At 44.4% G+C, this 23728-nt stretch overlaps 1 protein-coding gene across 4 annotated transcripts in view; it reads right to left on the reverse strand.

The window, feature by feature from the left end:
* Positions 1-8812, reverse strand: part of MCCC1 (methylcrotonyl-CoA carboxylase subunit 1) — an 84445-nt gene extending 75633 nt beyond the window's left edge. Inside the window, exons 1-3 of one of the 4 annotated variants that reach the window (XM_003831981.4) lie at positions 8349-8812; positions 3659-3705; positions 1509-1645 (exon numbers count right to left, since the gene is read on the reverse strand). In XM_003831981.4, the coding sequence (XP_003832029.1) occupies positions 1509-1645; positions 3659-3705; positions 8349-8437 (273 nt within the window). In that variant the 5' untranslated portion in view covers positions 8438-8812. Of the gene's footprint in view, positions 1-1508; positions 1646-3658; positions 3706-8348 lie in introns of those variants that run through there. The other 3 variants (XM_008957363.3, XM_008957364.1, XM_034957778.3) reach the window with 3 other exon arrangements.
* Between the last annotated feature and the right edge of the window lie 14916 nt (positions 8813-23728).

Raw genomic sequence — 23728 nt, forward strand, 5'->3', positions numbered from 1 at the left:
AATTCTTAAAAAGACAGGAAGAGAAGGGATCCAGAGCACTGACCTTCGATGGGAAAGATGGATGCAGACATAACTAAGTCAGCAGATTCTGTGGCAGGAACCTCAATTTTATTTTCTCTGTGAAATCAAGATCATCCTGCTGCAAAAAGGTGGGTAGAGGGAGAATTGGAGGTTGGAATGAAGCGAAACAAGTTTGAAATACTCATTGCACAGAATGAGAAAAACAGTGGCTAGAGAGCCACAAGGGCCTGCTGTACAGTGATAAAAGCCCACGTGAGGCTGCTCATCATGAATTGATGCTAGTGCTTGGAGTCTTACTGCAGGCATAATGAAGTCCAACAGTTGGAGTCACCTATGCTTGGAGTTATTTCTGGTGGATAAAAGCTAGTGATAGGCTGGGCGCAGTGGCTCACGCCTGTAATGTCAGCACTTTGGGAGGCCAAGGTGGGTGGATCACTTGAGGCCAGGAGTTCGAGACCATTTTGGCCAACATGGTGAAATCCTGTCTCTACTAAAAATACAAAAAACTAGCCAGGCGTGGTGGTGTGTGTCTGTAATTCAGCTACTCAGGAGACTGAGGCATGAGAATCACTTGAACCTGGAAGGTGGAGGTTGCAGTGAGCCAAGAACATGCCACTACACTCCAGCCTGGGCAACAGAGTGAGACTCTTGTCAAAAACAAAAACAAAACAAAACAAAAAAAAACTAGTAATAACTCACTCGTAACATTCACAAACTTCAGGGAGTTGGGTCTTATTAGTTATAATTTTACAGATGAAGCAAGGCTCAGAAACATGAAGTGACTTGGCTAAGATCACTCAGCCAGTAAGTAGCAGGTGCTAAGAATAGAGCCTGGATTGGCTAGGCACGGTGGCTCACGCCTGTTTAGCACTTTGGGAGGCCAAGGTGGGCGGATCACGAGGTCAGCAGATTGAGACCATCCTGGCTAACACAGTGAAAACCTGTCTCTACTAAAAATACAAAAAATTAGCCGGTCGTGGTGGAGGGCACCTATAGTTCCAGCTACTCTAGACGTCGAGGCAGGAGAATCGAGGCAGGAGAATCGCTTGAACCTGAGAGGCGGAGCTTGCAGTGAGTCGGGATTGTGCCACTGCTCTCCAGCCTGGGCAACAGAGCGAGACTCAATCTCAAAAAAAAAGAAAAAAAAAAAGAATAGAGCCTGGATCTTTCTCCTTGCATATACGGAATCTGGACATGAGCTACTCAAAGTGTAGTCAGTGGATCAGCAACATTCTGTGAACCGTTTTAACCAATCCTCAAGGAGATAAAGACCTTGCCTGTAAATCAACTGTTCTACTAAGCACACCGCTTAGTTCAACTGATGTTATATCTGAAAAATGTTCCCAAGAATTAGCAGTGAGCAGTTTGAACTTACCTACTTCAACTCTGATAACACCAGCAAATATCAACTGTCATCATAAAGAACTAAAATACTGACACAGTAAACGAATAAACGTAAGACGTGGCTTCCAATTTTTAACACATACCATATCTACATGCATGGAATTTCTGTCAGCCTCACTATAAACCGCCACAGTCTGTACACCCAGTTTTTTGGCTGTGCGCATCACCCTGCAGGCAATTTCTCCTCTGTTTGCAATGAGGACCTTGGTAATGTTTCTTCCTGTTTAAAACACCACGAAAATCACACAGAAATGTTACTGGAGAGCAAAGAATGAGAATGAGAATACGATCTTAACTGGCTGATAAGGACTTGACTGATAAGTTCAAGCTTTTTGGTAAAACTAGCATAACTGAGCCCAAAATGACCACTTTAACTAATATTAGACAGTGCACTTCTTTTCACTTAAATTCAAGATACTCATTAACGTAAATTACTCAGCTTTTTAAACTTAAAATACAAAGCAACATAAAATAAAATTAAAAGATGCTTTGTTATGCCAAGGATCAAATTATAATAGTGTCAAATTGTCATCATTAATAACTACTCTTTTATGTATTTATTTATTTACTTATTTATTTATTTTTGAGACAGTGTTTCGCTCTCGTCCCCCAGGCTGGAGTGCAATGGTGTGATCTCGGCTCACTACAACCTCTACCTCCCAGGGTCAAGCAATTCTCCTGCTTCAGCCTCCTGAGTAGCTGAAATTACAGGTGCCCGCCACCACGCCTGGCTAATTTTTGTATTTTTAGTAGAGACGGGGTTTCACCACATTGGCCAGGCTGGTCTCGAACTCCTGACCTCAGGTGATCCACCTGCCTTGGCCTCCGGAAGTGCTGGGATTACAGGCGTGAGCCACCACACCCGGCCAATACTAACTAATCTTTAACAAGCACTTTCTGTGCCTCAGGTCCTGTGCTAAAGACTCAACATCGACTTAAATTTTCACAATAATCCTAATGAAATAGATACTATCATTGTTATCTCAATTTTAAAGATGAAGAAACTAATGCTGAAAGAGCTATTATTTTCCCAAAATTACACAGCTAAAGAAACAATCCGGGACTTCAACCTAGATCTGCGTCACTCCAGAATTTAAGCTTTCAGTCACTCTGCTCCTCTGCCTCTATCCCTATGTACATAGGTGTGTGTGGTTCTCTTGCAACACAAGTGACTCTTGTACCAGTCTACTGGCATGGCACCATAATGACAAGCTACTGCATATATAAAATGTACTTCTAATATCACACGTGAAATAAATGTTCTTTGACAGTTCATAATAAAGTTATTTCTTCAATAGAATCCATAGGCTCAACATAATAAAGTTATTTCTCCTTTTAAAAAAAAATAAGGTTGCACCTAATTTAAAAGTGTTTTTCCATGGGGCTCTATAGAGCCCAAGAGTTGTCACAGGGGCTGATGGATGACGTATGTATGAGTGTGGGCAGGTGAAGGAGAGCACGGTAGGTAGAGGGCTATATCCAATCAGCTAGAAGTTATACTTTATCACACTTTTATATGTTTCATAGTTGGGAATTCCATGTTAAATTTTATTTGGAAAAAAAGGTTTTGCTACTTAAAATAGCTTTTTCAAAGAACTGCTTTAGACCATTGTAGTTATGATTTTCCAATCCAATACACTAAGAGGGTCAAATGGACAGAAAGAACAAACGAATATAAAATGTTCTCCATTACTGCCCTCTGTATTTTATTTATTTATTTTTACTTTTTTTTTTTTTTTTTGAGACGAAGTCTTGCTCTGTCGCCCAGGCTGGAGTGCAGTGGCGAGATCTTGGCTCATTGCAACCTGCGCCTCCTGGGTTCAAGCAATTCTCCTGCCTCAGCCTCCCAAGCATCTGGGATTACAGGCACCCGCCACCACGCCCAGCTAATTTTTGTATTTTTTAGTAGACACAGGGTTTTGCCATGTTGTCCAGGCTGGTCTCGAACTCCTGACCTCAGGTGATCCACCCACCTCAGCCTCCCAAAGTGCTGGGATACAGGCATGAGCCACTGTGCCCGGCTGCCCTCTGTATTTTAGACTTAACAGCAAGAGAGATTTGATACAAAAGAGGTGAAAACCATGACTTAACACTTCCTAGAAAATTATCATGAAAATCCAAAATTTATGATAACTAATTCTATTATGCATATATTAAGGGATTAAACATTTCCCTTTCTTAAACACTTCCGGTCTGAAGCAAAATCAAATAGAACAACAAAGTCTGTCAGTACCTGTGGTTGTTGTGTACTTCATGGTTCTTTGCCTCCACACCCATGTCCTATAACATAAATCCAAAAGGAATTACAATTAAACAGAATAGGCAACACAATTGTTCAAAAGAATTTCAGTTTCTTAAAACATGAAACCTTAAGCCAACTAACAGTGCTTTAGTAAGACTTTCTTAGTGGGTAGAAAACTAATCTAGAACTCAAGAGTTAGAGTTCTGGCTGTTTTCCCTCGTACTACCTGTCCTTGAATGAGTCACCTAGCCTGCTTGTTCCTGAGGCTGGCATAAGACCACAGTCAGAGATGATTAAACCACCAAGGTATACCAACATCATCTAGTTTAGCTTTTTTGAAACCTTTTTGGCTACAACTCACAATACAAACTACCCAGGACACACACTTAATGAAAACAGATGTTTTGTTAAAAATGACTCATTCTGCCTTGGCCAGGCACGGTGGCTCACACCTGTAATCCCAGCACTTTGGGAAGCCAAGGCAAGCAGATCATGAGGTCAGGAGATCGAGGCCATCCTGGCTAACACGGTGAAACCCTGTCTCTACTGAAAACACAAAAAATTAGCCGGGCATCATGGCGGGCACCTGTAGTCCCAGCTACTCGGGAGGCTGAGGCAGGAGAATGGCGTGAACCCAGGAGGCGGAGCTTGCAGTGAGCCGAGACTGGGCCACTGCACTCCAGCCTGGGTGACAGAGCGAGACTCTGTCTCAAAAAAAAAACAAAAAAAACAAAACTCTTTTGGTTCTTTCAGTTGTATCCTATTTTATTAAAATATGCTGGTCAATCTACAGTTTGAAAAATACCAATCAAGTTTAAACATGAGACATGTTTAAAAAGTAAGACCAGAGAAATAAATGGAAGTTAAACAGGGGCAACAGAAAGAATGTTGGCTGTGGGACCAGAAAAGCTGCACTTCTCATCCGAGTCCTTCCAATGACCAGCTTGCCCAGGGTCGAGTCACTTTACATCAGTGTTTCTCCAACTTTTTTTTCATTATTACCCTCCTAATGAGAAAACTTTTAAAAGATTTTATTCCTTGTAGGAAGGGTGGGGTAAGGTTGAGCTTTGGAAAGCCGTAAACCATGACAAAATCTAAGATTTCCTGGCTCTCCTAAGAATCAATTTCCACCCTTTAGCGGTGGTATCATCCCAGTTGAGGATGCAAGATTTAATAGCTTGGGCTTCAGTGTTCTCACACACGAGATGAGACTGTAAGAGGTGATCTTGAAGGTACCTCTCAGATTTAAAAGTACTATACAATTCTATTCCAAGTCCTTGTATTTAAAAAAATGGAGAAATGGGGAGACAAAATGACTTGAGGTATTTTAATGAGGTAGAAGTCTCAACAATTTTTAAGTTTCGTGATACCTGTGTATAAAATAAAGTAACCAAGAGCTGACAGAAAACAGGCCAGATTCACTTTAGGAACAAAAAAGTATAACGTCTATTAAGTTTCAGCTAAAGAGGATAAGTGGGCTGGGTGCGGTGGCTCACGCCTGTAATCCTAGCAATTTGGGAGGCTGAGGCGGGGGGATCACCTGAGGTCAGGAGTTCGAGACCAGCCTGGCCAACATGGTGAAACCCCATCTCTACTAACAATACAAAAATTAGCCAGGTGTGGTGGTGCGCACCTGTAATCTCAGCTACTTGGGAGGCTGAGGCAGGAGTATCACTTGAACTTGGGAGGTGGAGGTTGCAGTGAGCCAAGATCGTGCCACTACACTCCAGCCTGGGTGACAGAGTGAGACTCCATCTCAAAAAATAAATAAATAAATAAATAAAAAGCATAGGCAGGGAAACAAACAAATTACAGAAGCAATTCCACCTATCTTTTTGTCTATACCTGGAAGATGTGGTTATAAAGGACTAACTAACCATTTTAGATTATTCACAAAGCACAAGATAAAAGCACAGCGTGTGCATTAGAAACTATGTAACTAGGCAGTAGTATATACATATTATGTATATGACTGTGTAGTTGAGCAGGACTAGTATTTCACTGGAGCGGAGATGCAGTAGACATCTACACATCTATATGCGTCTATACACTCATTGCCCTACAATGCACACTCAGATGCTGCCATCCATGAGGAGCTGCTGGGAAGACCCACAGCTTTGGCAGGAGAGTTCTGTGAGCTAGCTTCCTCACGAGGCTGCTGCTTTCCCACACCTTTCCATTTCAGCTGACCTTACCTTCTTGATCCTGAAGGAGGGGGATCATCTTTCCTGATCTTTATGAGGTATTTTCTAGCTCATAGCATCGTCTTCCCTTTACATTCTTCAGATAGGCTTCTGATAAGTTTCAAGGCCTATTCTGGGCAGATGTATCTATTAAATGGTTGCTTGTTGGTAAAGCTAGCTTAAGACTGATTCGGTTTCAAGGCTACTGTTGACCTAAAGCTTTCTTCTGCAATCTTCTAGTGAAGACAGAAGAAGGGAGAGAGGGAAAAAGAGGGAGAAAGAGAGAGAGAGATCCCACTTAACTGTAATCCACTATCCCAACAATGTTCTGATCATCTGTTCCATTTTTCACAATTATCTAAGCTGCAACTTAAAAGCAATGGCTTAAACAAGATTAAGAAGCTGCTTCCCTGATTCAAGGTAGCTCTATACCAGCTTATTGTCATGTCTATAATTCTGCCACCAGAGATTATTTTCTCTGAGCTACTAAAGATTCATAACATAAAAATAATGTAAACTATCTGTACTGTTAAGATGTTTTTGTTTTATTTGAGATGGGACGTCACCCAGGATGGAGTACAGTGGTGTGATCATGGCTCACTAAGGCCTGGAACCCCTGGACTCAGGCCGTCCTCGCCCTCCTCATCCTCCCAAGTAGCTGTGACTACAAGTGTGTGCCACTACGCCTGGCTAATTTTTTAATGTTTTGTAGAGATGAAGCCTCACTGTGTTGCCCAGGCTGGTCTTGAACTCTTGAACTCAAGCAATCCTCCCACCTTGGATCCCACAGTGCTGAGAAACTGCTGAAAATACAGGCATGAACCAAGTCTCCTGGCAAAGAGTTTTACTTCTATAAGCCATTAACAACTCTAACACTCTCCAGAGTGACATACTTGAGGACAGTTCTTTAGACAATAGCTAAGCTTTGAAAGGGAAGACAGGAAATGGGTCTATGGTACTATCCTGAAGAGCCCTGGAGGCCTAAGAAAAGAAAAACCAGAAGAACAAGAAGAACATTAACATTACTTACACCAAGTTGTTTTTTTTGTTTTGTTTTTTTTTTTTTTTTAATTTGAGACGTAGTCTCACTCTGTCGCCCAGGCTGGAGTGCAGTGGCGTGATCTTAGCTCACTGCAAGCTCCGCCTCCTGGGTTCACGCCATTCTCCTGCCTCAGCCTCCCGAGTAGCTGGGACTAACAGGCGGGACTATAGGCGCGTGCCACCACGCCCGGCTAAATTTTTTGTATTTTTTAGTACAGACGGGGTTTCACCGTGTTATCCAGGTTGGTCTCGATCTCCTGACCTCGTGATCTGCCCGCCTCGGCCTCCCAAAGTGCTGCGATTACAGGCGTGAGCTACCGCGCCCCGCCAACTTTCAACAACTTTCTTATGTTTCTCTGGGGCACTCCTACAATTAAGTAACTAAAAAGGGCATCTACAATATTTCTGGAAAATAAAAGCAAGCAAACGTTCATATAAATGGTTGAGTTTGCATTTATAGACTGATCTTATGTACCAGATTGTGCTTAAACCTCATTCCATGAATTAATTCATTTAATTTTCACAACCCAAGGTACTCGTATCATCTCCAAGGTGAGGAAATTAAAGAAGAAATATTAAGTAACTCACCCAAAGTCACACACCTAGCGAGTAGCTAACTAAGCTAAGACCCCAGCCTTGACTGCAGAGTCTGTGCCCTTGAACACTAAACTGTCAATCTTTCCAGAATGATGAAGGATGATAACGATGAAGCAAAAGAAGACAAAGAAGCAAAGCTATCTACAAGCCTGAGGGTTTTTTCACTGCCAGAGTTATTGCCACCAAAGCTTAGAGCTCAAAATTTGAAACAGAGCTGGAGTCAGGTGAGCTAGACTGAGTCATCTGATAGCGTTGTTCAAACTTGGGTACAAGAGTTTTTGACAAAATAATTTCCCAGCTCTGTGGAAGGTACATTTGCTCTTCTTGACAACTTCACTCTTCTGACAGTGAGAAGGAACTCCAGGAGTCTTTCTCTGAACTGGACACCTGATGGGGCACAGCTGAACTGAAAAATGGCTTTGAGGGCATCCCGGCCCCATTTCTTACTAGCTGTGTTTCGTTGAGCAAGTCGTTGATCCCTTTGGGCTTCCCCGGAACCGGATTATAACAACGCTCCCACCTAAGGGGTGCTGCGAAAGCCCGATGTAAACGGCTACGAGCTGCAGCGACGGCGAGGGGAGCCTGGAGGATGGCGGGCCCAGTCCTCAGAAATGGAAAAACAGAAGCCAAAGGCGCGCTGAAGCGTGGATGTGCGGAAGCGGGGAGAAAGGGAAGGGCTGGTGGGGATGTCTTCCTCCCGACGCCGTGACTGCCAGCAGAACCCCTCCGAAAGTGGCTGGGGTTTTCCTACCGTCCTCCCCACCCCGACCCTGGGTTCCGCCGCACCTCCCACCGCTCACGCGGGTCCGTGCACCCCTCGCTCCCGCCTCTGCCCACTGAGCCATGGCCCCTCCACCCACCTCGGCGGCAGGAGCAGGCTCGGGAGACGATGCCACCGGTTCCTCTCCGCCGCCACCAGCAGCACCGACACCGCAGAGGCCGCCGCCATGTCCCTGGAGCCCGGACACTCCGCGACTCCCCAGTACAGAGGCAGCTGCGTCCCACACGCCAAACCCGTTCCTCCTCCACTACGAAGCCTCGTGACCCCCGCCGGCCACCGTCGGAGCCTGAGCCTACTTTTGGGCTGATCCAAGAATGTGAGGGCGTCTCCACAAACACCAATCAAAGACCAGAGCCCGGCTTCAGTAGCGACGATTGGGCAGTCTGGCCACGTGCTCGTGGGGGTGTGGCCTTTGTTTCTGCGCCCCCGGGGCCTGCGCCGACTAAGGCAAGGGTTTTCTCCATCCTCCGCCTCTTGGTTGCCTGTCACTGTTTCTTCCTGCAGCCCGTGGGGTTCCTTCGCTCTCGTCACCTTCTGGGAGAAGAACCCTGGGGAAGAAGCCAAATGCGGATGGACAGCAGGATACACAATTCTCTAGTGCTCTCAGGGATGAAAAAATAAATAAGCTAAAGTGAAAATCTTTAAACCACCTGAGCTTAAAACAGGTATTCTAACTGACTATTGGGAAAAAGAGGAAGTCAAAGAGCAAACTGAGGAACATCTAGAGAATAAAGAAACTGTAAACACTACATGTAGATGCTTCATGAGGAAAGCAGGAGGGAGAAATTAGGGAAGATAAAGGAAGAAATAAATGAATTCAGGAAACCAGTGTCAAAGGACTAATAAACCCACAGGTTCACAAAAAATAAAATAGTTATCTAATCAGAAATAGAGAAAAATGCACACTTGACATGATTTAAAAAACAAGCGGGGGAAAATCACAGACACAGGAAACAAATTATAGATTTGTAAGATGCTAATTTTGCTTAACTTCAAGTGAACTTAAAACTCTGGATGAAATGGATGATGTTACAAGAAAATACAATTTATCAAAATAGATCCTGGAAGAGACAAAATTTAAGCAAACCATTACCATAGAAAAAATAGAGAAGTTTATCAAAGAACTATCCTTGCTACCACCATGGCCCACTTTCACCTTCACCCCTAAAAGTTACAAAAGCCCTCCATGTCTTGCAAGAAAATTCCACACAAATGAGTAATTGACTCAAATGCTATTAATTCTGTCCCAGAGCACAAAAAAGATGGAAGTCTTCCAAACTCTTTTTAAAAAGTAAACATAACTTTGATACCAAAATCAACAAAGATATCACGCACACACACATGACAGACCAATTTCACATATAAGTATCAGTGGGAAAATTCTAAATAAAATATTAACTACGCTGGATGCTGTGGCTCATGTCTTGTAACCCCCCCATTGAGAGGTGACAGCGTGCTGGCAGTCCTCAGAACCCTCGCTTGCTCTCGGCACCTCCCCTGCCTGGGCTCCCACTTTGGTGGCATTTGAGGAGCCCTTCAGTCCCCCACTGCACTGTGGGAGCCCCTTTCTGGGCTGGCCAAGGCCGGAGCCCACTCCCTCGGCTTGCAGGGAGGTGTGGAGGGAGAGACACGAGCGGGAACCGGGGCTGTGTGCGGCACTTGCGGGCCAGCTGGAGTTCCGGGTGGGCGTGGGCTTGGTGGGCCCCGCACTCGGAGCAGCCAGCCAGCCCTGCTGGCCCCGGGCAATGGGGGACTTAGCACCCGGGCCAGTGGCTGCGGAGGGTGTACTGAGTCCCCCCCAGCCCTGCTGGCCCACCGGCGCTGCGCTGGATTTCTCGCCGGGCCTTGGCTGCCTTCCCACTGGGCAGGGCTCGGGACCTGCAGCCCGCCATGCCTGAGCCTCCCACCCACTCCATGGGCTCCTGTGCAGCCCGAGCCTCCCCGATGAGCGCCGCCCCCTGCTCCACGGCGCCCAGTCCCATCGACCACCCAAGAGCTGAGGAATGCGAGCGCACGGTGGCGCAGGACTGGCAGGCAGCTCCACCTGCAGCCCCGATGTGGGATCCACTAGGTGAAGCCAGCTGGGCTCCTGAGTCTGGTGGGGACGTGGAGAGTCTTTATATCTAGCTCAGGGATTGTAAATACACCAATCAGCACCCTGTGTTTAGCTCAAGGTTTGTGAATGCACCAATCGACACTCTGTATCTAGCTGCTCTGGTGGGGCCTTGGAGAACCTGTGTGTCCAAACTCTGTATCTAACTAATCTGATGGGGACGTGGAGAACCTTTGTATCTAGCTCAGGGATTGTAAACGCACCAATCAGCGCCCTGACAAAACAGGCCACTCGGCTCTACCAATCAGCAGGATGTGGGTGGGGCCAGATAAGAGAATAAAAGCAGGCTGCCCAAACCAGCATTGGCAACCCGCTCGGGTCCCCTTTCACACTGTGGAAGCTTTGTTCTTTCGCTCTTTGCAATAACTCTTGCTACTGCTCACTCTTTGGGTCCACGCTGCTTTTATGAGCTGTAACACTTACCGCGAAGATCTACAGCTTCACTCTTGAGCCCAGCGAGACCACGAGCCCACCGGGAGGAACGAACAACTCCAGACACGCTGCCTTAAGAGCTGTAACACTCACCGCGAAGGTCTACAGCTTCACTCCTGAGCCAGTGAGACCACGAACCCACCAAAAGGAAAAAACTCCGAACACATCTGAACATCAGAAGGGACAGACTCCAGACGCGCCACCTTAAGAGCTGTAACACTCACCGCGAGGGTCCGCGGCTTCATTCTTGAAGTCAATGAGACCAAGAACCCACCAATTTCGGACACACCATCACTTTGGGAGGCCGAGGTGGGAGGACTGCTTAAGCCTAGGAGTTTGAGACCAGCCTGGGCAATATAGTGAGACCCGCATCTGTACAAAAAATTTTTTTTAAAAACTGGGCGTAATGATGCACACCTGTAGTCCCAGCTACTCGGGAGACGGAGGCAGGATCACTTGAGCCCAGGAGTTTGAAGCTGCAATGAGCTCTTATGCCACTATACTCCAGCCTGGGTCACAGAGTGAGAGACTGTCTCCAAAAAAAAAGCAAAAAAATTAACTGAAGTATGTGAAAAGAATAACACACTGTAAATAAGCAAGGTTTATTCCAGAAGTGTAAGGATGATTCACTATTAAGAAATCAATTAATAAAATGAATCTTATTAATAGTTTAAAAGAAAAAATCTTATATTCACAGATGCTTAATAGGTCATTGACAAAATCTGACGTTCATTCTAGATTTTAAAACTCAGTAATTCAAGAAGTGATTGGGACCAGTGATTAGCCCTCTGGAAAAAAAAAGCTGGCTCCCTGCTCACTTCTTACACCTAACACCAAAATATTCCAAGTAGATGAAAGATTAAATATAAAAGATGAAAGCATAAAAGTTCTAGAAGACATTATGGGAGGTCTTAGAGCAGAGAAAGTTCTTTTTTTTTTTTTTTTTTTTTTTTTTTTTTTTGGAGACAAAGTCTGGCTCTGTTGCCCAGGCTGGAGTGCAATGGCATGATCTCGGCTCACTGCAACCTCCACCTCCCAAGTTCAAATGATTCTCCTGGCTCAGCCTCCCGAATAGCTAGGATTATAGGCATCCGCTACCGCACCTAGCTCATTTTTTGTATTTTTAGTAGAGACGAGGTTTTGTGTCTGGAATTGGTGGGTTCTTGGTCTCACTGACTTAAAGAATGAAACCGCAGATCCTCGCGGTGAGTGTTACAGCTCTTAAGGTGGCGCGTCTGGAGTTTGTTCCTTCTGATGTTTGGATGTGTTCGGAGTTTTTTCCTTCTGGTGGGTTCCTGGTCTCGCTAGCTCAGGCAGGAGTGAAGCTGCAGACCTTTGCGGTGTTACAGCTCATAAAGGCAGTGTGGACCCAAAGAGTGAGCAGTAGCAAGATTTATTGCAAAGAGCGAAAGAACAAAGCTTCCACAGTGTGGAAGCGGACCCGAGCGGGTTGGCACTGCTCGCTCTGGGCAGCCTGCTTTTATTCTCTTATCCGGCCCCACCCACAATCTGCTGATTGGTAGAGCCCAGTGGTCTGTTTTGACAGGGCACTGATTGGTGCGTTTACAATCCCTGAGCTAGACACAAAGGTTCTCCACGTCCCCAGCCTGGAGACGTGGAGATTAGCCTAGATTAGCTAGATGCGGAGTATCCACACAAAGGTTCTCCAAGCCCCCACCAGAGCAGCTAGATACAGAGTGTCGATTGGTGCATTCACAAACCCTGAGCTAGACACAGGGTGCTGATTGGTGTGTTTACAAACCTTGGTGTATTTACAATCCCTGAGCTAGATGTAAAGGTTCTCCACGTCCCCACCAGACTCAGGAGTCCAGCTGGCTTCACCCAGTGGGTCCGGCACCCGGGCTGCAGGTGGAGCTGCCTGCCAGTCCTGCGCCGTGCGCCTGCACTCCTCAGCCCTTGGGTGGTCGATGGGACTGGGCGCTGTGGAGCAGGGGGCGGCGCTCATCGGGGAGGCTCGGGCCGCACAAGAGCCCACGGAGCGGGGAGAGGCTCAGGCATGGCGGGCTGCAGGTCCTGAGCCCTGCCCCGCGGGGAGGCAGCCAAGGCCCGGCGAGAAATCCAGCGCAGCGCCGGTGGGCCGGCTCTGCTGGGGGACCCAGTACACCCTCCGCAGCCGCTGGCCCGGGTGCTAAGCCCCTCATTGCCCCGGGCCGGCAGGGCCGGCCGGCTGCTCGGAGTGCGAGGCCCACCGAGCCTACGCCCACCCGGAACTCCAGCTGGCCCGCAAGCGCCGTGCGCAGCCCCGGTTCCCGCTCGCACCTCTCCCTCCACACCTCCCTGCAAGCTGAGGGAGCCAGCTCCGGCCTTGGCCAGCCCAGAAAGGGGCTCCCACAGTGCAGCGGTGGGCTGAAGGGCTCCTCAAGTGCCGCCAAAGTGGGAGCCCAGGCAGAGGAGGCGCCGAGAGCGAGCGAGGGCTGTGAGGACTGCCAGCACGCTGTCACCTCTCAGTTTCACCATGTTGGCCAAGCTGTCTCGAACTCCTGACCTAAACTGATCTACCCGCCTTGGCCTCCGAAAGTGCTGGGATTACAGGCATGAGCCACTGTGCCCAGCCAGAGAAAGCTTCTCTAAGTATAACACAATACTCGGAAACTATAATGGAAAAAAAAAGGAAGGATAGCTTCAACTACATGAAAAAGTTTTAAAATCTGCACAGCAAAACATACACATAGAGAAAGTCAAACAGCAAACAGAATAATTTTGCAACTCTTATCACAGATGAAGGGCTACTTTCCTTAATATATAAAGAACTATAAACCGATAAGAAAAAAGATCTGTAATGAAAGAGAAAATGGTCAAATATGAGGAATTCACAGAATAGAAAAAGTAAGCAAATATAAAACATACTTAATCTCACACCAAATAAGAGAAATACAATAATACACCATACTTCACCTATCATATTAGCAGATAACATAAAGTTTAGCACACTGTAATTAGTGAGGGGTGTGGGAATATTATCACACTTTACTGTTGCAAGTAAAAATTGGCACAACCATTCTGCATAGTACTTTTACAATATTTATCAAAATTGCAAATCCACAAACTCTTTGACCTAGCAAAAGTATTTCTTGGAATTCACCTACAGATATACCCAAAGATGTTTGAAATGATATATGATTAAGGAAATTTATTATAGCATTGTTGGAAATAGCAAACTGATTAAAGAAACTAATTAAATAATGTACATGCAGGCCGGGTGTGGTGGCTCACGCCTGTAATCCCAGCACTTTGGGAGCCCGAGGCAGGCGACTCACCTGATGTTGGGAGTTCGAGACTATCCTGACCAACATGGAGAAACCCCATCTCTAGTAAAAATACAAAATTAGCTGGGCGTGGTGGCATATGCCTGTAATCCCAGCTACTTGGGAGGCTGAGGCAGGAGAACTGCTTGAACCTGGGAGGTAAAGGTTGCAGTGAGCTGAGGTCACGCCATTGCACCCCAGCCTGGGCAGCAAGAGCAAAACTCTGTCTCAAAATAAAAAAAAGTACATGCAGAAAAACAATGAATTACTATGCAGTCATTAAAAAAGAATGAGACAGAGCAATATGTACTCATAAAACACACTGATGAGTGAAAAAAGCAAAATAAAAAACCGTGATTATTATTTCATCATTTATGTAAAAATAGGAGAGAGAAAATTCCCATATGCTTATATATGTAGAAATATCCTCTAGGCAAGAAAAGTTGTTGGCTTGAGGACAGAGATGATGGAGGTGCATATTTATTGTACACCCTTTTGCATCTTTTGCGTTTCGTACCTTAGGCCTGTATTAGCTATTGTGAAAGTTGTCATAATCAAAATGGAGTCACTAATGGTAAAAAAGAAGAAAGAAAAAAAAAAAAACTCTTACAAATAGAGCTGGGAAGGCTATGAAGAGAGTGTTTTCAGGCTTGTATTCCTGATAACAAAAAGTGTCACAAAAGACTGCCAAAATTGGCCTGGTGCGGTGGCTCACGCCTGTAATCCCAGCATTTTGGGAGGCTGAGGCAGGTGGATCACGAGGTCAGGAGTTCAAGACCAGCCTGGCCAACATGGTGAAACCCTGTCTCTACTAAAAAATACAAATATTAGCCGGACATGGTGGCTGGTGCCTATAATCCCAGCTACTCAGGAGGTTGAAGCAGGAGAATCACTTGAACCTGGGAGGGGGAGGTTGCAGTGAGCCCAGATCGCGCCATTACACTCCAGCCTGAGCAACAGAGAGTCCGTAAAAAAAAAAAAAAAAAAAAAAAAGACTACCAAAACTACAACCTTGCACAAAGGCCATCACAACCTTACACAAAAAATACTTCTGCAAGAACATGTGTCCAGCAACTGCCTATGGAACCCTGGACTGGCATCACCCATGTTATTCATCTTTGTAGCCAAGGATAATTATTTCAAAACAATTACATAATATTCCTCATGTTTTCCTTTAAAAAGCTTACTCCCATTGCAATGGCTTATTCCAAAATAAATATCTTTTTCTTTTATAGAACCTCTCTCTGTTCCTTATTTAGGCTGATACTATAGAAAAATACATAATTTTAAAATGTTTTGTTTTGCTATAACTTCAAACTTACAGAAAAGCTGCAAGAATAGTACCCTTCACCTAGATTTCCCAAATGTTTCTTTGTTCTTTTCTTTCTTTCTTCTTTCTTTCTTTTTCTTTCTTTTCTTTCTTTCTTTCTTTTTTTTTTGAAACAGAGTCTCGCTCTGTCGCCCAGGCTGGAGTGCAGGGGTGCAATCTCAGCTCACTGCAACCTCAGCCTCCCAGGTTCAAGCGATTCTACTGCCTCAGCCTCCTGAGTAGCTGGGATTGCAGGCGCTCCACCATACCAGGCTAATTTTTGTATTTTTAGTAGAGACGGAGTTTCACCATGTCGGCCAGGCAGATCTCAAACTCCTGACCTCAGGTGATCCACCCACCTTAGCCTCCCAAAGTGCTGGGATTACAGGCGTGAGTCACCACACCCAGCCCAAATGTTTCTATTTTATCGCATTTGCTTTATCTTTCTCTCTCTCCCTCTCCTCATGCAGATATAGATATATATGTGTACACACACACACTCACACATGCATACACTCACATTTTCTTTTGGAACCATTTGAAAGCAGGCTGCAGACATGATGCCCTTTTTTTTTTTTTTTTTTTTTTACCTCTAACTATGTCACTGCATATTTCCTAAAACAAGGAGATTTTATCACTTGCCCACAGAATATTTTTGAAGATTGTGAAGTTAACACTGATACATACTATTATTTATTCCACAGACCTACTTTGACTTTCAACAATTGTTCCAAAAGAAAACACTATAGTGGCCAGGCGCAGTGGCTCACGCCTGTAATCCCAGCACTTTGGGAGGCTGAGGCGGACGGATCATTTGAGGTCAGGAGTTTGAGACCAGCCTGGCCAACATGGTGAAACCCCATCTCTACTAAGAATAAAAAAAAAAATTAGCTGGGCGTGGTAGCATGCACCTGTAGTCCCAGCTACTGGGGAGGCTGGGGCAGGAGAATCGCTTGAACCCAGGAGGTGGAGGTTGCAGTGAGCTGAGATCGTGCCTTTGCACTCCAGCCTGGGCAACAAGAGCGAAACTCCATCTCAAAAAAAAAAAAAAGAAAGAAAAAGAAAACACTGTAGTACACATTGCATTGACTCTTAGGTCACTTAATTTGTATTGATTCCTCTGTTTTGTTTTTATTATTATTATTATTATTATTTGTTGTTGTTGTTGTTGTTGTTGAAATGAAGTCTCACTCTGTCACCCAGGCTGGAGTGCAGTGGTGTAATCTTGGCTTACTGCAACCTCTGCCTCCCGTATTCAAGTGATTCTCATGCCTCAGCCTCCCAAGTAGCTGGGATTACAGGCGCATGCCACCACGCCTTGCTAGTTTTTTTTTCTTTCTTTTTTGTAGAAACAGAGGTTTCACCATGTTGGCCAGGCTGGTCTCAAACTCCTGACCTCAAGTGATCCGCCCGCCTCAGTCTCCCAAAGTGCTGGGATTACAGGTGTGAGCCACTGCACCCAGCCTGATTCCTCCGTTTTTAAAAAGATGCTGATGATGCTGATATTTTTTATGAATACAGGCCAGTTGTTTTGTACAATATCCTTGAATTTGGGTTTGTCAAAAATAAAATCAGATTAAATTTAAATTCTTAAAAAGATTATTGAGCATACAAAATAACAGTTCCCAAACTAGAGACCTCTGTGCAGCTTCCTAAATGAGGAAGTACGTTGATCTCTGTTGTGCAAATAAAGCTGCATAAGCTTGTTTGTATTGGCTTAATGTTATTACACTGACAAGGAAGAAAAAGTGTGTTATGGTTAGGGCTAGCATTTTCAGGGAAATCAGGATAGTTTAGGTTTTGACTACACATGGCTGTGGGTTGTTGGCCTAGGGAAATATCCAAACTGTGGCCTCCAATTTTATTTTTCTTTAACCTGTTCATCTGGTATTTCCTCATGATTAGATTTAGGTTATTAGATTTAGGTAATTAGATTCCTCCCTTTTGGCAGGAATACCACAGAAGTGATGTCATACCCATTTCAGTGCATCATATCTGGAGCTACAAAATGTGAGTTTGTTCCATGATGTTAACTTTATCACTTGATTAAATTGGTGTCTGCCAGGTTTCCTCACTGTAAATATTTTTTTTGACATTCCATATGGTTTTGTCTCCGAGAGGTAGAATTGTGTTTCATTCTCCGCCACTCCTTCTCAACATTACTTCTTAATAATTTTCTGCACTTCGCAAAGTTCTACAAGAAACAGACATGACTTTAACAAGAAGTAATGTTTAAATCTGATTGAAGAAAATACTGGGGGGAGGAAGTGGAAGTGGAGGTACAGAGTTAGAAGCTGGTGTGCTGTTCTCTCTATAACTCCACCCACTGATCCTGTTTTAGAGCAGGCATGATTATTTCCAATTTCTGGGGCAAGGGCAGTTATATTGATCCATCATCCTCGCACTTGCTCCAACCGAAGTGTAGAACAGCCCCAGTAGCCTCTTTGGTGTTCAATAGGTATATCTGGGATAAAACTAAAGCCCAAAGGAATGACCCATTACAGCATCATATGTATTGAAGGACTTTGATATGCTGGGTTTTAAAAAAATTTTTCTTTTAGGTTCGGGGCTACACATGCAGGTTTGTGGGGTTTTTTGTTTGTTTGTTTTGTTTTTGTTTTTGAGATGGAGTTTTCCTCTTTGTTGCCCAAGCTGGAGTGCAGTGGCGCGATCTCGGCTCACTACAACCTCCGCCTCCTGGATTCAAGTGATTCTTCTGTCTCAGCCTCCCAGGTAGCTGGGATTACAGGCGCCGGCCACCATGTCCAGCTAATTTTTGTATTTTTAGTAGAGATGGGGTTTCACCATGTTGTCCAGGCTGGTCTTGAACTCTTGACATCAGGTGATCCGCCCACCTCGACCTCCGAAAGTGCTGGGATTACAGGCGTGAGCCACCGCGCCTGGCCATGTGTAGGTTATTTATATGGGTATATTGCATGCTGCTGAGGTTTAGCGTACAAATGATCCCGTCACCCTGGTGAGCATAGTACCTGATAGTTCTTCAACTATTGCCTCCCTCCCACCATCTCTCCTCTGGTGGTACCCAGTGCCTATTGTTCTAATGTTTGTATAGATGTGTATTGAACGTTTAGCTCCCACTTGTAAGTGAGAACATGTGGTATTTGGTTTTCTGTTCCCATGTTAATTCGCTTAGGATAGTGGCCTCCAGCTGCATCCATGTTGCTGCAAAGGACATGATTTCTTTCTTTTTTATAGTTGTGTAGTATTCCATAGTAAATATGTACCACATTTTCTTTTCCAGTCCACTGTTGATGGGCACCTAGGTTGACTCCGTGTCTTTGCTATTGTGAATGGTGCTGTGATGAACACATGAGTGTGTGTGTCTCTTTGGTAGAATGATTTATATTCCTTTGGGTATATATCCGGTAATGGGATTGCTGGGTCATATGGTAGTTCTGTTTTAAGTTCTTTGAGAAATCTCCAAACTGCTTTCCACAGTGGCTGAACTAATTTACATTCCCACCAGCAGTGTATAAACGTTCCCTTTTCTCTACAGCCTCACTGTCTGTTATGTTTTTGACTTTTTAATAATGGCCATTCTGATTGGTACAAGATGGATCTCATTGTGATTTTGATTTGTATTTCTCTAATGATTAGTGATATTGAGAATTTTTTTCATATATTTGTTGGCTGCATGTATGTCCTCTTTTGAGAAGTGTCTGTTCATGTCCTTTGCCCATTTTTAATAGGATTATTTGTCTTTTGCTAGTTTAATTAAGTTCCCTATAGATTCTGGGTATTAGACCTTTGTCAGATGCCTAATTTGCAAATATTTTCTCCCATTCTGTAGGTTATCTGTGCATTCTGTTGATGGTTCTTTTGCTGTGTAGAAGCTCTGTGGTTTAATTAGGTCCCACCTGTTGATGTTTGGTTTTGTTGCCATTGCTTTTGGAGACTTAGTCACAAATCTTTTGCCAAGGCTGATGTTCAGAATGGTATTTTCTAGGTATTCTTCCAGGACTTGTATAATTTTAGATCCCTTTAGTCACATTTTTTTTTTTTTTTTTTTGAGACGGAGTCTCACTGTCACCCAGGCTGGAGTGCAGTGCCGCGATCTCAGCTCACTGTGAGCTCCGCCTCCCAGGTTCACGCCATTCTCCTGCCTCAGCCTCCTGAGTAGCTGGGACTACAGGCACCCGCCACTACGCCTGGCTAATTTTTTGTATTTTTTAGTGGAGACGGGGTTTCACTGTGTTAGTCAGAATGGTCTCGATCTCCTGACCCCATGATCCGCCCACCTCAGCCTCCCAGAGTGATGGGATTACAGGCGTAAGCCACCGCACCCGGCCTAGTCACAAATTTTTTGCCAAGGCTGATGTTCAGAATGGTATTTTCTAGGTATTCTTCTAGGACTTTTATAGTTTTAGATCTTATATTTAAGTCTTTAATCCATCTTGCGTTAATTTTTGTGTATGGAGAAAAGTAGGGATCTAGTTTCAATCTTCTGCATATGGCTAGCCGGTTATCACAGCACCATGTATTGAACAGGGAGTCCTTTCCCCATGGCTTATTATTATTAACTCTGTTGAAGATCAGATGATTGTAGGTATGCAGCTTTATTTCTGGATTCTCTATTCTGCTCCACTGGTCTATGCATCTGTTTTTGTACCAGTACAATTTGACATGCTTTTTAATGATGATAAAGATGGTTACATATGTATTATATCATCAGGACTGCTGTTTGCTTGTGTCTCTTTGGGAAAATTATATAAGAGTTCCTTATTCTCCTGGAACAGGCAAACTCAGGACAGGATACACAGCATGGTAAGTCGAGTACAAGTCTGGATTTCCGCTTCTGTCAACCCCTTTGGCTGGGAACCCCAATGCAATACGCAGCACCCTGTATTTGTTACCTTACAGGGTCATTGTGAAGATTAAATAAGTTATGTCAAATGACCTTTTTTTTTTGTTTTGAGATGGAGTCTCACTCTGTCGCTCAGGCTGGAATGCAGTGGCGCAATCTCAGTTCACTGCAACCTCTGCCTCCCAGGCTCAAGTGATTCTCCTGCCTCAGCCTCCCGAGTAGCTGGGATTATAGGCGCCTACCACCATGCCTGGCTAATTTTTGTATTTTTAGTAGACATGGGGTTTTGCCATGTTGGCCAGGCTGGTTTCGAACTCCTGACCTCAGGTGATCTGCCCGCCTTGGCCTCCCAAAGTGCTGGGATTACAGGCGTGAGTCACCACGTCCAGCCTTCAAATGACCTTTGAAGACTATAAAGTGATACATGCATGTGAGTTATTCTTAGGCCTATTGCAGGAAAGACCAGGAGGTCCAGAAGGGCTGTTAACCCAGATTTTGCATTCAAAAAGGGTTTTAAATTTAAACCTTCTCCAAATGAAGTCATTCATATAGTCCCAGCAACACAGTGATCAGACGGACAGAAATTTGAACCTGTCCCTCAGTGCGGGACCACACTCCCTACACTGTGCCATGAATTGATATTTTATTTTTATCTTATAATTATCCTATGAATAGCCACAACTTTGCATTGTAATTTTTGTGTTAAAATGTTATTTTGTTACATGTCAACATGTAAAATATATTGCCATTTTTGAAACATTGTTTTGGCTTTCCTAAATTAAAAAAAAAAAACATTCCTCAATAAATGGAAGTGCTCTGAGTCTCTCTGGTCTTCTGAAAATCCATTTTGTAAAATAGAGCAGGGTTCAGTGATTCTGAAAACAAATGTATGCCAGCTCAGCTTTCTAATACCTAAAAAGGGTCCAGGCATTTTCCTCATCATCAATCTCATCATTTTAAATTAAGCTCTATGACTCCATTAATCCTACAAATTTCTTGTTGTTCCCCATGTCAATTAAGATGTTTTTGACTGTAAGCCACAGAACATCCAACTAAAAATGAGGGAAATTTATTTCACATAACAGGGACAGAAGGTAGGGTGTTTCCAGGACTGGTTAACTCAATAGCTCAATGTTATCACCAAGGATGTGGCCATGTGCTTTCTATCCTGCTCTACCATTTTCAGCAAGTGTCAAAAGAAGGCTGCAGTGGCTCCTGCCATCACAGCAGACACAACATCAAGCAAAGACAAGACATTTTCTCTCATGCATATGAGTTTTTCTCCCCTGGTTTAAAAAACCTTTTATTATGGAAAAGCTTTACCATTACAAGAGTGGGTAGAATTATATAATAAATCCCTGTACACATTATACAATTTTAATAATTATCAACTCACGATTAACCTTTTTCATCTATATCCCACCTATCACCACTTCCTATCAGATTTTTCTGAGGCAAATTTCAACCATCATTTAATTTCATCCATAAATATTTCAGCATGTATACCAGCATGCAAACCGTTCCAGACTTTGCCCTATGTATCTCTTCATCTGTCTATTTGTATACTTTAAAATATCCTTTGAAGGCTGGGCGCATTGGCTCACACCTGTAATCTCAGCCCTTTGGGAGCTTAGGCAGGAGGATTGCTTGAGACCAGAAGTTGGAGACCAGCCTGGCAATGTAGTGAGTCCCCCATCTTAAAAAATAAATTAAAAAAAAAAAAAATTGGCCGGGCACGGTGGCTCACGCCTGTAATCTCACCACTTTGGGAGGCCAAGGCCGGCAGATCACGAAGTCAAGAGATCGAGACCATCCTGACCAAGATGGTGAAACTCCGTCTCTACTAAAAATACAAAAATTAGCTGGGCGTGGTAGTGGGCACCTGTAACCCCAGCTACTCGGGAGGCTGAGGCAGGAGAATCGCTTGAACCCGGGAGGCGTAGATTGCAGTGAGCCGAGATGGCGCCACTGCACTCCAGCCTGGTGACAGAGCGAGACTCCATCTCAAAAAAAAAAAAAAAAAAAAAAATTAACTGGGCTTAGTGGTGGGAGCCTGTGGTTCCAGCTACTTAGAAAGCTGAAGTAGAACAGCGAACTATCGCAAGGACAGAAAACCAAACACCGCATGTTCTCACTGATAGGTGGGAATTGAACAATGAGAACACTTGGACGGGAAAGGGAACATCACACACTGGGGCCTGTCATGGGGTGGGGGGAGGGGGGAGGGATAGCATTAGGAGATATACCTAATGTAAATGACGAGTTAATGAGTGCAGCACACCAACATGGCACATGTATACATATGTAACAAACCTGCGCATTGTGCACGTGTTACCTAGAACTTAAAGTATAATAATAAAAATAAATAAATAAAAAATAAAAAAAAGGAAGCTGAGGTGGGAGGTTCCCTTAAGTCCAGGAGGTCAAGGCTGCAATGAGCTGTGATCACACCGCTGTGGTCCAACCTGGGTGACAGAAGATGACTCTGTCTCAAAAAAAAAAAAAAAAAAAAAGGGTCCTTTATAATAAACTGGTAAAAGTGTTTCCTGGAGTTCTGGGAGCCACTCTAGCAAATTAATAGAACCTGAGGAGGGAGTTGTGGAAACCCTGATTTTTAGCTGGTGGGTCAAAAATACAGGCAAAATAACCCAGGGCTTGCAACTGGCATCAGAAGTGCAGAGCAGGTGGGGAGCTGTCTTGGGGAGTGAGCCCTCAACCCGTGGGTGTAATGCCCAACCTTGTTTTTTCCTTATTCACCAGGCCTTGTTTCTCCCTTAGCTAAGAGAACAAGACAAACTCCATCTTGGCTCTTTCACTGGCAGCCTCTTCCTCAAGGACTTAACTTGTGCAAGCTGACTCCCAGCACATCCAAGAATGCAATTAACTGATAAGATACTGTGGCGAGCTATATCCGCAGTCCCCAAGAATTCGTCTGATTGATAACGCCCAAAGCCCTGTGTCAATCACCTTGTAATAGTCTTAAAGCCCCTGCACCTGGAACTGTTTACTTTCCTGTAACCATTTATCCTTTTAACTTTTTGACTACTTAACTTCTGTAAAATTGTTTTAACTAGACCCCCCGCCCCCCTTCCTAAACCAAGATATAAAAGTTAATCAAGCCCCTTTCTTGGGGCCGAATTTTGAGCGTTAGCCGTCTCTCGGTCGCTGGCTAATAAAGGACTTTTAATTCATCTCAAAGTGTGGCGTTTTTCTAACTCACTCAGGTACAACATGGGATCTGATGCTGTCTCCAGGTAGTGTCAGAATCAAATTGAAGGAAGCCATCTGGTGTCCACTGCAGAAATGATGGCTTGCTCGGTATTTGAGGGTGGGGAGAAACATACACATTTGATCACAGCAGTTTTCTGTGTTGATTGTTATGGTGTGAAAGAAGAAGTAAGACAGTATTTTCCTCTCAAGTCCCTTTGGGGGAAGAAGGGGGAGAATCTTCACAGGCTCTTCCTCCTAGAGAGCAAGCCACTTATTCAGACAGTGGCTCCAGATCTAAAAATTG

The sequence above is a fragment of the Pan paniscus genome, chromosome 2, assembly GCF_029289425.2.
Source record: "Pan paniscus chromosome 2, NHGRI_mPanPan1-v2.0_pri, whole genome shotgun sequence".
NCBI lineage: Eukaryota > Metazoa > Chordata > Mammalia > Primates > Hominidae > Pan > Pan paniscus.